The sequence below is a fragment of the Bolinopsis microptera genome, chromosome 6 (assembly GCF_026151205.1).
Source record: "Bolinopsis microptera isolate Bmic1 chromosome 6, MBARI_Bmic_1.0, whole genome shotgun sequence".
NCBI classification, from domain to species: domain Eukaryota; kingdom Metazoa; phylum Ctenophora; class Tentaculata; order Lobata; family Bolinopsidae; genus Bolinopsis; species Bolinopsis microptera.
In genome coordinates, this window is record NC_087077.1 from 20,314,838 (window position 1) to 20,329,215 (window position 14,378).

A 14,378-nucleotide genomic window follows, 5' to 3' on the forward strand; every position below is an offset into this window, starting at 1 on the left:
TAGGAGCCCCCCCCCCCCCGGTAATATAGGAGCCCCCCCCCCCCCCCGGTAATATAGGAGCCCCCCCCCCCCCCGGTAATATAGGAGCCCCCCCCCCCCCCCCCGGGATCATTAAGACCAGCTAGTGGACACTTGAGCTGAATATTTAGAGGAATTTATAAAGTTCTAAGTACAAAAGTAAACTAGACTTCCTTTAAACCTTGCATATACTACATAGGGAGGGGGTCAACATATATGGTAATCATGGTATGAGCAGTTTAAAATAAGGGTCGACCGAGTCCTCGGCCTCGGTTTTATCGAGGAATAGCGATTTTTTCCTCGGCGTCGGTTTTATCAAAGCAAAATTTCCTCGGTTTCGGTCGCAAATCCTGCCCTCGGTCGACCCTTTGTTGAAAATAGGTCAGGTATGAGGATGACAGAAAACTGGAAAAACTAAACAATTCATTTTCTTACATGCACTGCAGTAGCGTTTAGAATAAATATATCATATAAGCTTGTCATGATACTTCTATATATATTTTCCCCCCAAGTTACCAGTTTTAGAAAGACTATAGTCATAATATTAATAGGAGAAGCTCTTAAAGTTTTCAAAAAGAACCAAGTATGTACTATTTTAGTAAAAAATGAGAAAACTTGTTTTAGTAAAAGCCATGCATTATTCAGAAACTAAAATGTAAAAAACCCGGTTGTTCGAAACTTTCTCTATTCTTTGATAGACCGACAATGACCTTAAGTTGGCACGTCAATTTAAAACTAGTATAATAACTTTGCAGAGGTTGTCAGGTATTGTCACGGTAAAGAAGGAATTAATAGTTGTAGAAAATATAATGGAAAAATAGAATGGAGAAATAACTAAAATTCGACGCTTGAATCTTAAAATTGAAACCTATTCGTTCATTTTAACAGTATGAATCCTAAAGTCTTAACCACTCCATAGCAATATTGCAATAAGTTTGTGAGGTTATTTTGAAGAATTGTGATGATAAGTGATAACTGTTGAGTTGTTAGTTACCATGGTTACTGTTGAGTTGTGCACACGTGTGAATCCTTTTAGTTGCAATTTATTGTGATCTAAAACATTTCTTCATAGTTTTCCGATGAAGGTATGAAAAGAAGTATGCGCTATTATATATTATATATTATGCATAAAAGAGAAAACTTTAAATTAGTAGAAGCCACTCACAATGCACAAACTAAAAAACTTACCTGTTTGAGATCGTTTTTTCATTCAAAAAGTCTTTGAGAAACCGCCAATCCCTTGAAGTTTGCACTTTTAATCGTTAGGGAAGTTTGTAATGTTCTAAGGAGATGTAATGTCACGCCTTTATTAAGGGGAAGTAAAAGGATTCAGGTCGAGATTGGCTAAAGTTAACGATATAATAACTTTATAGTACTCAGTAAGTAATATACTCCTAAATCGGACCTAATTTAAGCGTTACCAAACCTGCATTAGCGGTCAACATTATAAACGGGCCCTGAGTATGAGTACAGAGTACAGAAAATTCTCAAATAACTGGTTACCATGGTTATAAGTGGTTACTGTTACCAGTGTTACAGTGCGTTTTACCCAGTTAACGATTTTTGTTCTGGAAATTTCGCAATATCGGCAATCTTGGGTATGTAAGGGGGTTTTGTTTGTTGTGAAACGTTTTTTCGAGATAGCAGTTGACCAGCTCTTAACTGGGCTGCAATCCTTGACAGGTCCATAATTATCCAATTTTAAATAAACGTTATCTTATCGTACAATATAACGAGAGCATAAAGAGAATGCTTCCCGGAATCAGCACAGTGAACAACACAAGATACTGTTGGAATGCGGAGAATTCATCCTCCATCCGGCAATATCTGGATCGTCTGCCACCCATTGGAATCAAATCACGGGATCATCAGATCATGTGACCATTTATTATAAAACACTTAATCGGTCACGTGACATAAGACACAAGCAGTTGCCTGGAGTCTGGACACCAACCTTTAAATAACATATTAACATCGTGTATTTGATGGACCGGCCGGGCCTTCAACAGAGTCGAGAGTGCTGAAATTCTGCGACTTGCATCATCCTGCCAACCCAGTGATGTTGCCTTTTGGATCCCTGTGCTCAGTCTGCTCCAGTTTAAACTAATTTGTTCAATCATCGTTGTTTTATTTCAAGGAGAATATTTTGATATCTCAAAAGTGCTCCTCATTACTCCGTTCAATCTCGCCACCTTCGCGATGTTACATTTTCATTGAGCTATAATATATTAATACCATTTTCTAAATGTGGTTTATTGAAAACATTTTCGTTAGCAGCCCAACTTTACTGCTATTGCTAAGCAAGGAACAAAGTAGTAAGTCCACAAAAGATAACGGTTACAGAGTAATTCTCGGTAACGGTTACAGAGTAATTATATTCGGACTCTACGCCACAATGAATAATAAATAACAATAACCATGAAGAGTAAATTACATTTTCTTACAATGCTTTAAGCCTTAAAACCCCACCGTTATCATAATTCAAAATTAAACCATCAGCCACTGTTTCTGGTTTATTTTACGATAACATAATGAATCTTAATTAGGCCGGGGTTGAAAGTTCGAACTTTTGGAGAAAAAATTAAAAAGGCGCGTTATGCCAATTTTATCGAAAAAGGGGCCGCTTATGAAAACCACAGGGTTTTCATATTTTGAGTCTTTGCGGTCATATTAATTTCCGTAATCTTTGCGGTCATATTAATTTCCGTCATCTATCGTTATTGTATTCAGAAGACGTTTCCCTGAATTTTGTAGTGGATTTTGTAGTGGATTTTGCACGCCGAACGTACGTTACAATATTTATCATTGTAGAATCTACGACGCTAGAAGTCTCAATAAACTGCTCGTATTTATACTTTTATAGTCACTGAGATATAGAAATCTAAGTAACACATCCAACCCAATTCAGGCCGCCCATCCAAAATAGCTTGAAATTTGTGACAAATCCCTCAAAATCAAGAGTTAGAATCTTTACCCCTAGGCCCAGAAGGGGATTTGTGTTGCTGAGTATTTGAAACATGTTTTGGTGGTTAAATAGGTAGTACATATCCCAAACAAAGACCAAGTTTTAAGCTCTTTTATGTTCCGGGGTAGGTGTGACATGTTTTAGTTTTAAAATGGGTTCTACCTGTCCCAAACCATCATAAAAATCAAGTTTCAACCTCTCAACCCATTCAGGCCACTCCCAGGGGCCACGCCCATCCCAAAATTACCGAAATCCAGCTAAAATCCAGACTTTAAAATCTTTACCCCTGTAGTGCTTTTATGTTCCGGGGTAGGTGGGACATGTTTCAGTTTTAAAATGGGTTCTACCTGTCCCAAACCATCATAAAAATCAAGTTTCGACCTCTCAACCCATTCAAGCCACTCCCAGGGGCCACGCCCATCCCAAAATTACCGAAATCCAGCTAAAATCCAGACTGTAAAATCTTTACCCCTGTAGTGCTTTTATGTTCCGGGGTAGGTGGGACATGTTTCAGTTTAAAAATGGGTTCTACCTGTCCCAAACCATCATAAAAATCAAGTTTCGACCTCTCAACCCACTCAGGCCACTCCCAGGGGCCACGCCCATCCCAAAATTACCGAAATCCAGCTAAAATCCAGACTTTAAAATCTTTACCCCTGTAGTGCTTTTATGTTCCGGGGTAGGTGGGATATGTTTTAGAGTTACAATGCATTCTATCCAGTTACCATGATTGCTACAGTTACCATGGTTATTGTTACCATGATGGCTAGCGTTACCATGATGGCTACAGTTACCATCATTGCTACAGTTACCATGATTGCTATGGTTACCATGATTGCTATGGTTACCATGGTTATTGTTACCATGATGGCTACCGTTACCATGATTGCTATGGTTACCATGATTGCTACAGTTACCATGATGGCTACAGTTACCATGATGGCTACAGTTACCATGATTGCTATGGTTACCATGATTGCTACAGTTACCATGATTGCTATGGTTACCATGGCTACCGTTTTGAATGAAAAAACGAGGTCTTCGTTACGTAACATTATTAATAGTAATGTCTTATGTCTGGTGGATTCGTGTAGTGTTATTGAGTCTCATGACGTGATGTTACTTTCATTCAACTTTCTGATTGTTTCTGAATAGACTCAGTGAATGTAAATAAATTCTAATGTAAATTCTAAATAAATATTAGACTACATTAGATCCATTACAATAGTAATGTTGATTCATGAACAATGTGTACAATACAAAAGAACTGCCAACAATGTCTCAGTTCAACATTCTATCGTAGCTGCCAACATTCTGATTCTTACCTTGTGACAAATGACATACCTTTCAACGTTTAAAACATCTAAATGCTTGCGGAGTTAGGTAATAACCAGTCTACAAAGAACACCAAAAAACTAAACTTATTCCGTCATAATCACTCTAATCACTATTCCCAGTAAGTAACAATGATAATTTTCCTTCGCCCTCCTTTTCCAAACCATCCACTTATTTCAGGGATCCCCCCTCCCCAGGGAGCCCCCCCCCCCCCCGGTAATATAGGAGCCCCCCCCCCCCCCCCCCGGTAATATAGGAGCCCCCCCCCCCCCCGGTAATATAGGAGCCCCCCCCCCCCCCGGTAATATAGGAGCCCCCCCCCCCCCGGTAATATAGGAGCCCCCCCCCCCCCGGTAATATAGGAGCCCCCCCCCCCCGGTAATATAGGAGCCCCCCCCCCCCCGGTAATATAGGAGCCCCCCCCCCCCCGGTAATATAGGAGCCCCCCCCCCCCCCGGTAATATAGGAGCCCCCCCCCCCCCCCGGTAATATAGGAGCCCCCCCCCCCCCCCCCGGGATCATTAAGACCAGCTAGTGGACACTTGAGCTGAATATTTAGAGGAATTTATAAAGTTCTAAGTACAAAAGTAAACTAGACTTCCTTTAAACCTTGCATATACTACATAGGGAGGGGGTCAACATATATGGTAATCATGGTATGAGCAGTTTAAAACAAGGGTCGACCGAGTCCTCGGCCTCGGTTTTACCGAGGAATAGCGATTTTTCCTCGGCCTCGGCCTCGGTCAGGAGGACAATTCCTCGGTTTGCCTCGGCCTCGGTTTTATCAAAGCAAAATTTCCTCGGTCTCGGTCGCAAATCCTGCCCTCGGTCGACCCTTTGTTGAAAATAGGTCAGGTATGAGGATGACAGAAAAGTGGAAAAACTAAACAATTCATTTTTTTACATGCACTGCAGTAGCGGTTAGAATAAATATACCATATAAGCTTGTCATGATGATTCTATATATATTTTCCCCCCAAGTTACTAGTTTTAGAAAGACTATAGTCATAATATTAATAGGAGAAGCTCTTAAAGTTTTCAAAAAGAACCAAGTATGTACTGCTATTTTAGTAAAAAATGAGAAAACTTGATTTAGTAAAAGCCATGCATTATTCAGAAACTAACATGTAAAAAACCCGGTTGTTCGAAACTTTCTCTATTCTTTGATAGACCGACAATGACCTTAAGTTAGCACGTCAATTTAAAACTAATATAATAACTTTGCGGAGGTTGTCAGGTATTGTCACGGTAAAGAAGGAATTGATAGTTGTAGAAAATATAATGGATAAATAGAATGGATAAATAGAATGGAGAAATAACTAAAATTCGACGCTTGAATCTTAAAATTAAAACCTGTTCGTTCATTTCAACAGTATGAATCCTAAAGTCCTAACCACTCCATAGCAATATTGCTATAAGTTTGTGAGGTTATTTTGAAGAATTGTGATGATAAGTGATAACTGTTGAGTTGTTAGTTACCATGGTTACTGTTGAGTTGTGCACACGTGTGAATCCTTTTAGTTGCAATTTATATTGTGATCTAAAACATTTCTTCATAGTTTTCCGATGAAGGTATGAAAAGAAGTATGCGCTATTATATATTATATATTATGCTTAAAAGAGAAAACTTTAAATTAGTAGAAGCCACTCACAATGCACAAACTAAAAAACTTACCTGTTTGAGATCGTTTTTCATTCAAAAAGTCTTTGAGAAACCGCCAATCCCTTTAAGTTTGCACTTTTAATCGTTGGGGAAGTTTGTAATGTCAATAATAATGTAATGTCACGCCTTTAAGGGGAGGTGAAAGGATTCAGGTCGAGATTGGCTGAAGTTAACGATATAATAACTTTATAGTACTCAGTAAGTAAAATACTCCCAAATCGGACCTAATTTAAGCGTTACCAAACCTGCATTAGCGGTCAACATTATAAACGGGCCCTGAGTATGAGTACAGAGTACAGAAAATTCTCAAATAACTGGTTACCATGGTTATAAGCATGGTTACTGTTACCAGTGTTACAGTGCGTTTTACCCAGTTAACGATTTTTGTTCTGGAAATTTCGCAATATCGGCAATCTTGGGTATGTAAGGGGGTTTTGTTTGTTGTGAAACGTTTTTTCGAGATAGCAGTTGACCAGCTCTTAACTGGGCTGCAATCCTTGACAGGTCCATAATTATCCAATTTTAAATAAACGTTATCTTATCGTACAATATAACGAGAGCATAAAGAGAATGCTTCCCGGAATCAGCACAGTGAACAACACAAGATACTGTTGGAATGCGGAGAATTCATCCTCCATCCGGCAATATCTGGATCGTCTGCCACCCATTGGAATCAAATCACGGGATCATCAGATCATGTGACCATTTATTATATCTTATGGTTGGTGGGCTAGACAGTGAAACACGCAAATGTAGTGTATACTTCGTTAAATTACATCATTAGCTACAAAGGGATTAAGTTGGTTAGATTTATTAGTACTATATATACGAAGATCTAAAATGCCTCAAACAATCGAGAATCAAATAACCTAAATAAAATACACAAGGTAAATGGAGATGAACTACACAAAAATATAGCTTCAAAAATGAAGCTTCAAAAAAGAAGAAATAAAAACTAAGAACCTTATCTTTCAACTTTGCATCTATTTAAACCCAAGCAATTAGTTCTATACTTCTCAATATACCTAAATTCCTCCCTATTTAATCCCCTGGGGTTACATTCTTTCAAAATGGCAAATTTATAGTTGTCAATAGTAAAAATGTCTCTGTGATGTTCATAGGCATGAATCGAAAGGGCTGATTTATTACGATCCTCTACTTTAAAACAGGCTCTGTGTCCATTGACACGTTTATGAAAGTTTTGCATTGTTTGCCCGAAATAAGTGTCTTCTACAACTATCTCATAACCTTCTTCCTTTATAAGATTACAAAGCTTACATTGGGCCACATAAATAACATTTTTAGATTTACAATTATATCTGATAGGAACTACTATCTTCTGTCCATTAACTACAAATTCTTCCCCTGCCCTACACATATGCCTGCATGTTCGGCATCTTGGTGCATTGCATTTCTGAGTCCACTCTGAATTATTTTCTGCCGGTGTTCTGCAGATAGCACTGTTTCTCAGTACTCTGTTACCAATCGAGCAGCCTTTCTTCGATGCCACCGTGATTTGTGTTGGGCCTAATAGTGCTTCAATGTCCGGTTCCAACTCCTTTAAGACTGATTTAAGCTGGGGCATCTCCGAGAGGTGTTGGACTGAAAACACCATGGAAGTTTTTTGGGGAACATGAACACTTCCTTCTGAGTTGGGTGGAGGATTGAACAGCTTCTCCAACACTTTTGGCTCTAAGGCGTTCAGTTTCGCTGAGTCGTGTCCACTACGACGCAAATCCGATTTCAATTGCTGTAGGTCCGCCTGCCGTGTGTCCTCTCTTGAGTTCCTGTTAGCAATCCGAAGCATTTGGGAGAAGGCTACGGAGTTAAACACGTGATTTGGGTGGAAACTGTCAGTACGGAGAAAATTCCTGGCATCTGTCGGTTTGGTGTAGAGCTTATATTGGATCTTGTTGGTTGTGTCCAAATACAAGGTTATGTCCAGGAAATTCACCTCCTTCCCCAATTCCCAGCTGCCAAACCTTATCCCGTATTCCGCTGCCAGTTGGTTCAGTTTCTGTACAAAAGAATCAAACTGCCTTGCCGTACCCTTCCAGATTATGAAGCAGTCATCGATGTAGCGTAAAAACAGTTCAATGAGACTATCCCAAGGGAGATCATTCCTAAGTTTTTTATGCATAAGCCAGTGCAGAAATAGATCAGCGATCTGCCTTGAATCGCATCCCCCTGTTATATTAACACATTATTATAAAACACTTAATCGGTCACGTGACATAAGACACAAGCAGTTGCCTGGAGTCTGGACACCAACCTTTAAATAACATATTAACATCGTGTATTTGATGGACCGGCCGGGCCTTCAACAGAGTTGAGAGTGCTGAAATTCTGCGACTTGCATCATCCTGCCAACCCAGTGATGTTGCCTTTTGGATCACTGTGCTCAGTCTGCTCCAGTTTTTTTGTTCAATCATCGTTGTTTTATTTCAAGGAGAATATTTTAATATCTCAAAAGTGCTCCTTATTACTCCGTTTAATCTCGCCACCTTCGCGATGTTACATTTTCATCGAGCTATAATATATTAATACCGTTATCTAAATGTGGTTTATTGAAAACATTTTCGTTAGCAGCCCCACTTTACTGCTATTGCTAAGCAAGGAACAAAGTAGTAAGTCCACAAAAGATAACGGTTACAGAGTAATTCTCATATTCGGACTCTACGTCACAATGAATAATAAATAACAATAACCATGAAGAGTAAATTACATTTTCTTACAATGCTTTAAGCCTTAAAAACCCACCGTTATCATAATTCAAAATTAAACCACCAGCCACTGTTCCTGGTTTATTTGACGATAACATAATGAATCTTAATTAGGCCGGGGTCGAAAGTTCGAACTTTTGGAGAACAAATTAAAAAGGCGCGTTATGCCAATTTTATCGAAAAAGGGGCCGCTTATGAAAACCACAGGGTTTTTATATATTTTGAGTCTTTGCGGTCATATTAATTTCCGTCATCTTTGCGGTCATATTAATTTCCGTCATCTTTGCGGTCATATTAATTTCCGTCATCTTTGCGGTCATATTAATTTCCGTCATTTATCGTTATTGCATTTGCGGTCATAGAAACACCCACATTGCATTTCCAACGCTTAATTTGCTGACTTATTTTACTCCACAATGAATATCCGTTTCTTAACATTATTCTTAATTGTACTGACATTGATATAATATAATGGACGATATAATCTATTTAACCATTTTCAAGTTGCTTCTAATAACTGTTTACCAATAATATCATCACGTGATTACTCGATATCTCCCACATAGTTGCTAAAATGACAGTTTTTCCACATACACTCTGCTGTACTGTTCTTCTGTTTTGCAGCCTGCATGAAGTAGTTGGGGTACGACGACGACCACCACCAGTGGTATCGGTAGGTGGATTTAAAGTTATATTGGGATAAAATACATACATAGCTTTGTAAGGTCTAAAATTATTTGAAACCAACAGTTAACACTAAGAGAATTACCTTTTTCCCAAGTTTCCATCTATCTATAACCATGCAAAATATTTCAAACGATGCTATGTGTATCACTACCAGCAAGCTACTTGTTTATGGCAATATTTGTCCAGGACGTATTGATAGCATCAATACAAGATAGTATCTCTCTCCTGAACAAACTCACGACACACCAAGGTGAGAAAATCGCCTCCTTGACAACCAAGTTGGATGAAGCGAGGGTTGAGATCGAGCAGCTTAAAGAGGAGTTGATAAGTGAGCTAAAAGGTGAGTTAAAAGGTGAGTTAAAAAGTAAGCTGTCGACAACAAAAAGGAGGTTGAGCACCTTGGAGGAGAAACAAGCTGAGTTGATTAATGGAGCATCCTCGTTCAACAGTAAGATGACGACCACACAAGGGAAAGTGGATACCTTGGAGGAGAAACAAGCTGAGTTGATTAATGGAGCATCCTCGTTCAACAGTAAGATGACGACCACACAAGGGAAAGTGGATACCTTGGAGGAGAAACAAGCTGAGTTGATGAATGCAACATCCTCGTTCAACAGTAAGATGACGACCACACAAGGGAAAGTGGATACCTTGGAGGAGAAACAAGCTGAGTTGATGAATGCAACATCCTCGTTCAAAAGTGAGATGACGACCACACAAGGGAAAGTGGATACCTTGGAGGAGAAACAAGCTGAGTTGGTGAATGCAACATCCTCGTACAACAGTAAGATGACGACCACACAAGGGAAAGTGGATACCTTGGAGGAGAAACAAGCTGAGTTGATGAATGCAACATCCTCGTTCAACAGTAAGATGACGACCACACAAGAGAAAGTGGAAACCTTGGAGGAGAAACAAGCTGAGTTGTTTAATGGAGCATCCTCGTTCAACAGTAAGATGACGACCATGCAAGAGAAAGTGGGTACATTGGAGAATAAAGCCAATGCTGCATCTGTGGAATTAGAGCATATTTCATGGCTGAAAGGATCGTTTTGTTTCTTAAGTAGTGGGGGAAGTTGTCCGGCGGGATTTACTAGATATGCTGCGTTTATAGGCGGAATATACACTCATAGGAATACAGGAGGGTGGATGATACCTGCAACATTCGGAGACAGCAACGTTAGGTGTCCCGGTGGTAGTTGCTCATCCAGTAGCGCAGGCTTCAACGCACATCTCGCAATATATTCCTGTTGCAAATAGAGGATCAGAAAACAATAGGGACTTATGAACACAGTTCACAGTTGGAATGTGTTGTAATGATTGTCAATGAAAAATAACGGTAGAAATCAAGAAGTGCATGTTATAGCAAATTCTAATATATGACTGATTCTAATAAATAACTGATTGTTTGAATTCCTAAATTTCACAAATTTTGGAGATTGTTTGATAAGGTACATTTTGTATTGATGACGAAATGATTATAAATATTTACTCCGTTCTTGTTCTTCTCGAGTTATAAGAAAGTTAATCATGAATTAACGTGATCACCCCACATTCACAAGTGATTCAGTTACTCAACACTCATCCAGCAATAGTTTCATTAAAAACACATTGTAATAAGTTATTTCTCCGGATTCATCGGGAGATCCGAAAATAATCACAGTTGGAATTCAACAAGGAAATAAACTAATGAAGTTCTTGTTATTCTATTTCCCCCCAAGTTACTGGTTTTAGAAAGACTATAGTCATAATATTAATAGGAGAAGCTCGTAAAGTTTTCAAAAAGAACCAAGTATGTGCTATTTTAGTAAAAAATGAGAAAACTTGATTTAGTAAAAGCCATGCATTATTCAGGAACTAAAATGTAAAAAACCCGGTTGTTTGAAACTTTCTCTATTCTTTGATAGACCGACAATGACCTTAAGTTGGCACGTCAATTTAAAACTAGTATAATAACTTTGCAGAGGTTGTCAGGTATTGTCACGGTAAAGAAGGAATTGATAGTTGTAGAAAATATATCGGAGAAATAGAATGGAGAAATAAATAAAATTCTACGCTAAAATTAAGCGTCCAACATATTCAGAGAGAACAATATAGGTGTTTTAATATTGAATGGGCGTGGTCTAAAATATTCGAATTTTCAAATTTTGGCGACGGAATCCTCGAACAAGTAGGTACAGTCAAGAATCAATAGTTCCCACAATCCCACAGTCAGACAACGAATGAGCTTAAAAATTCCAACAAAATCTTTATAACATCATTGGTAAAACATTTTCGGACATCTTCAGTACTTAATAAAGATAAGGGTTAATACTCCAATTATATCAGAAAATTATAATTTGAACTAAAGGATGTTAGCTGTAAAAAGAAGCCAAACTCTCAAAAATGGAATGGGAAGCACTCGGGTATGGGGGGTTGTGGGGCCCCAACTAATCGGGAAAAAAAATACTAGTCCAAACGTATGGGTACTGACTTTTGGCCCACCCTGTATATCAAATATATGTATAGAAGTACAAGCTGTCCTAAAAACCTAACTAAATTATTGACCGTAATAGAATACCTAAAGTTAGTTAAGTCCTCTAGTTAGTTAAGTAGAATACCTAAAGTTAGTTAAGTCCTCTAGTTAGTTAAGTAGAATACCTAAAGTTAGTTAAGTCCTCTAGTTAGTTAAGTAGAATACCTAAAGTTAGTTAAGTCCTCTAGTTAGTTAAGTAGAATACCTAAAGTTAGTTAAGTCCTCTAGTTAGTTAAGTAGAATACCTAAAGTTAGTTAAGTCCTCTAGTTAGTTAAGTAGAATACCTAAAGTTAGTTAAGTCCTCTAGTTAGTTAAGTAGAATACCTCAAGTTAGTTAAGTCCTACCTTACCCTTTGTCACGATGAAGACACCCATAATGATGAGTAAAACTGTTAAGTATTCTGTATTGCACCTATTTACCTGAAACAGCAGCCTTTGGCAGCTTCATTCGAGGACTCTATTTGAATACATCGTGTGAAGTATATGAAAAGTAGAACTTCAAACTAGACTGCTTTAAAGCAACACGTTATGTGGTGAAAGTAAGTCTAGGATATTATCGATAATGACAGATAAGTGAAAGTAAACTGTTCAAATCAAATAAAAACAAGCTGTTTGAAATCTTCTCCATCCCTCGACTCTTCGATAAGGTTACTATGTGTAACCATGGTAACTCTTCGATAAACCAGCGCCAAGTTAGAACTTTGCGGTGTTTAAAGGTATTTATATGATGTTACAAAGAGAAATTGATTATAGTTGAATGCTTACAGTGGAACGGCAATGACCGGACCGGCCAACTTCGGACCAAAAACATTGTCGGACCACCAAACTTCCGTAAAGTTTCAAACGGTACCGAAACTTTTGATTTTATGGTAAAATTCCAGGGTGCCGGAATAACATGGAACGTCTAAAACTGTTGCCGGACATTACCCTAGTTACCATGGTTACACATAGTTAACTTATGCCGGACATTAGATGCATGGCTTTATTGATTGGATCTATGCCAAAAAGAAACTCTTCATAAACGTGCTTGAAAAAAAGTTATCAAATCACATATATCTTAGCATTTATATCTAAAAACCAAGACCTAGAGTTTCATACAGAGTTGAAAAATACGTATTTAACGTATTTTATAAAATATCAAAAAAACGTTAAATACGGCGTATTTTATTTTCGCTGAATAAAATTCGTTAAAATACGTTACAAGTGATTTTGTAGCATTAAGAGCTCCAATGAAATAATAAGTACTATTTCTAATTATACAAGTTAAAAGTTTGATTAAAACTCGCGTAGCTCTGTAGTTTATCACCTCGCGTATGATTTAAGGGAACTGTGCACGTGCTAAAGCGTACCAAAGCGTGCAAAGTCGTTTCAAGTGATCTCCATACTGTTGTCTTATATGTACTCATGTACTGTGATGTGATCGACAGCTTGTTAGGGTACGGCTAGCACGATCCTGTTCTCAACTAGTCAATCACGTATCGATGGATCAGATCTTAAGGGATCACATCAGCTTTAGAACGTCACGAGATTACCCGTGAGCTTGTGAAATACGAATGTGAACCGAAATTACAATATGATCCAAAATTCGGACAGATGTCGCCAAAAACGACTCCTGTCCGACAGCGACATCTGTCCGAAATCCCTAATTCGGCTGTCGGACAGATGTCGCTGTCGGACAGATGTCGCCCAATCAAGGTCTTTTTGGCCGGCAATCTGCCATTGACGGAGCTACAAAGCTAGATCCTTGTACGTGGTGGGATTCGTTCGGTGCAGCAACGCCAGAGCTTCAAATAATGGCGAAGAAAATTCTGAGCCTCGTCTGTAGTGCTTCTGCCTGTGAAACTAACTGGTCCTCTTGGGAATATATTGTTGATAAACGCAGAAATAGACTAGCAACGGATAAGGCCATAAAGCTAGTAGGCATTAATGCCAACCTTCGACTTATCAAAAACATGGAGAAATGTGATTTCAATGATGATTACGATTCATCTGAGTAATTGTGTTCTTAATTGTGTATTTATTGAAACTTTTTTACGGACGATTTTCTACACAAATATGAATATTTTTCTGCGTTCAATTCCAAAAGTAAATTCCAATCCCGTTCAAGGGAACAAAATAAATGAAATTGAACCGTAATGACGATGTGTCTGAAAAAATTGCGAACGAAAGACATAACTTATTAAGTTTTTGAATGCAATTACGAAAAAAATAGGCAAACGTATTTTAACGTATTTTTGACGTATTTTATTTCTACCTTACTCGGGATTATTATAACCGGGATAAAGTGGTGGGTTTTGGAAGATTCCGCCATATTTTTCCCGGTCAAAAATTTTACCAGTCATAAAAAAACCCGCCGACTCAGATTATTGGGTTCCAAGGGGGTGGTGATCATCATATTTTACCTGAAGTCTCATATGTGCTAGAGAAGACTTTTGAAGCAGTGGATGGAGGGCTGTAACTTTATTGGCGGT

General features: G+C 38.4%; 2 protein-coding genes across 2 annotated transcripts in view; one reads left to right on the top strand and one right to left on the bottom strand.

The window, feature by feature from the left end:
* The window catches only part of LOC134817261 (remodeling and spacing factor 1-like), a 72,306-nt gene that overhangs the window by 53,209 nt on the left and 4,719 nt on the right, over nt 1-14,378 (bottom strand). The window lies entirely within an intron of this gene.
* Nucleotides 9,335-10,867, top strand: LOC134817143 (uncharacterized). The gene is made up of 2 exons (XM_063826264.1): nt 9,335-9,377; nt 9,578-10,867. Exon 2 carries the CDS (start codon nt 9,845-9,847, stop codon nt 10,649-10,651), a length of 807 nt encoding a protein of 268 aa, XP_063682334.1. The 5' UTR covers nt 9,335-9,377; nt 9,578-9,844; the 3' UTR covers nt 10,652-10,867.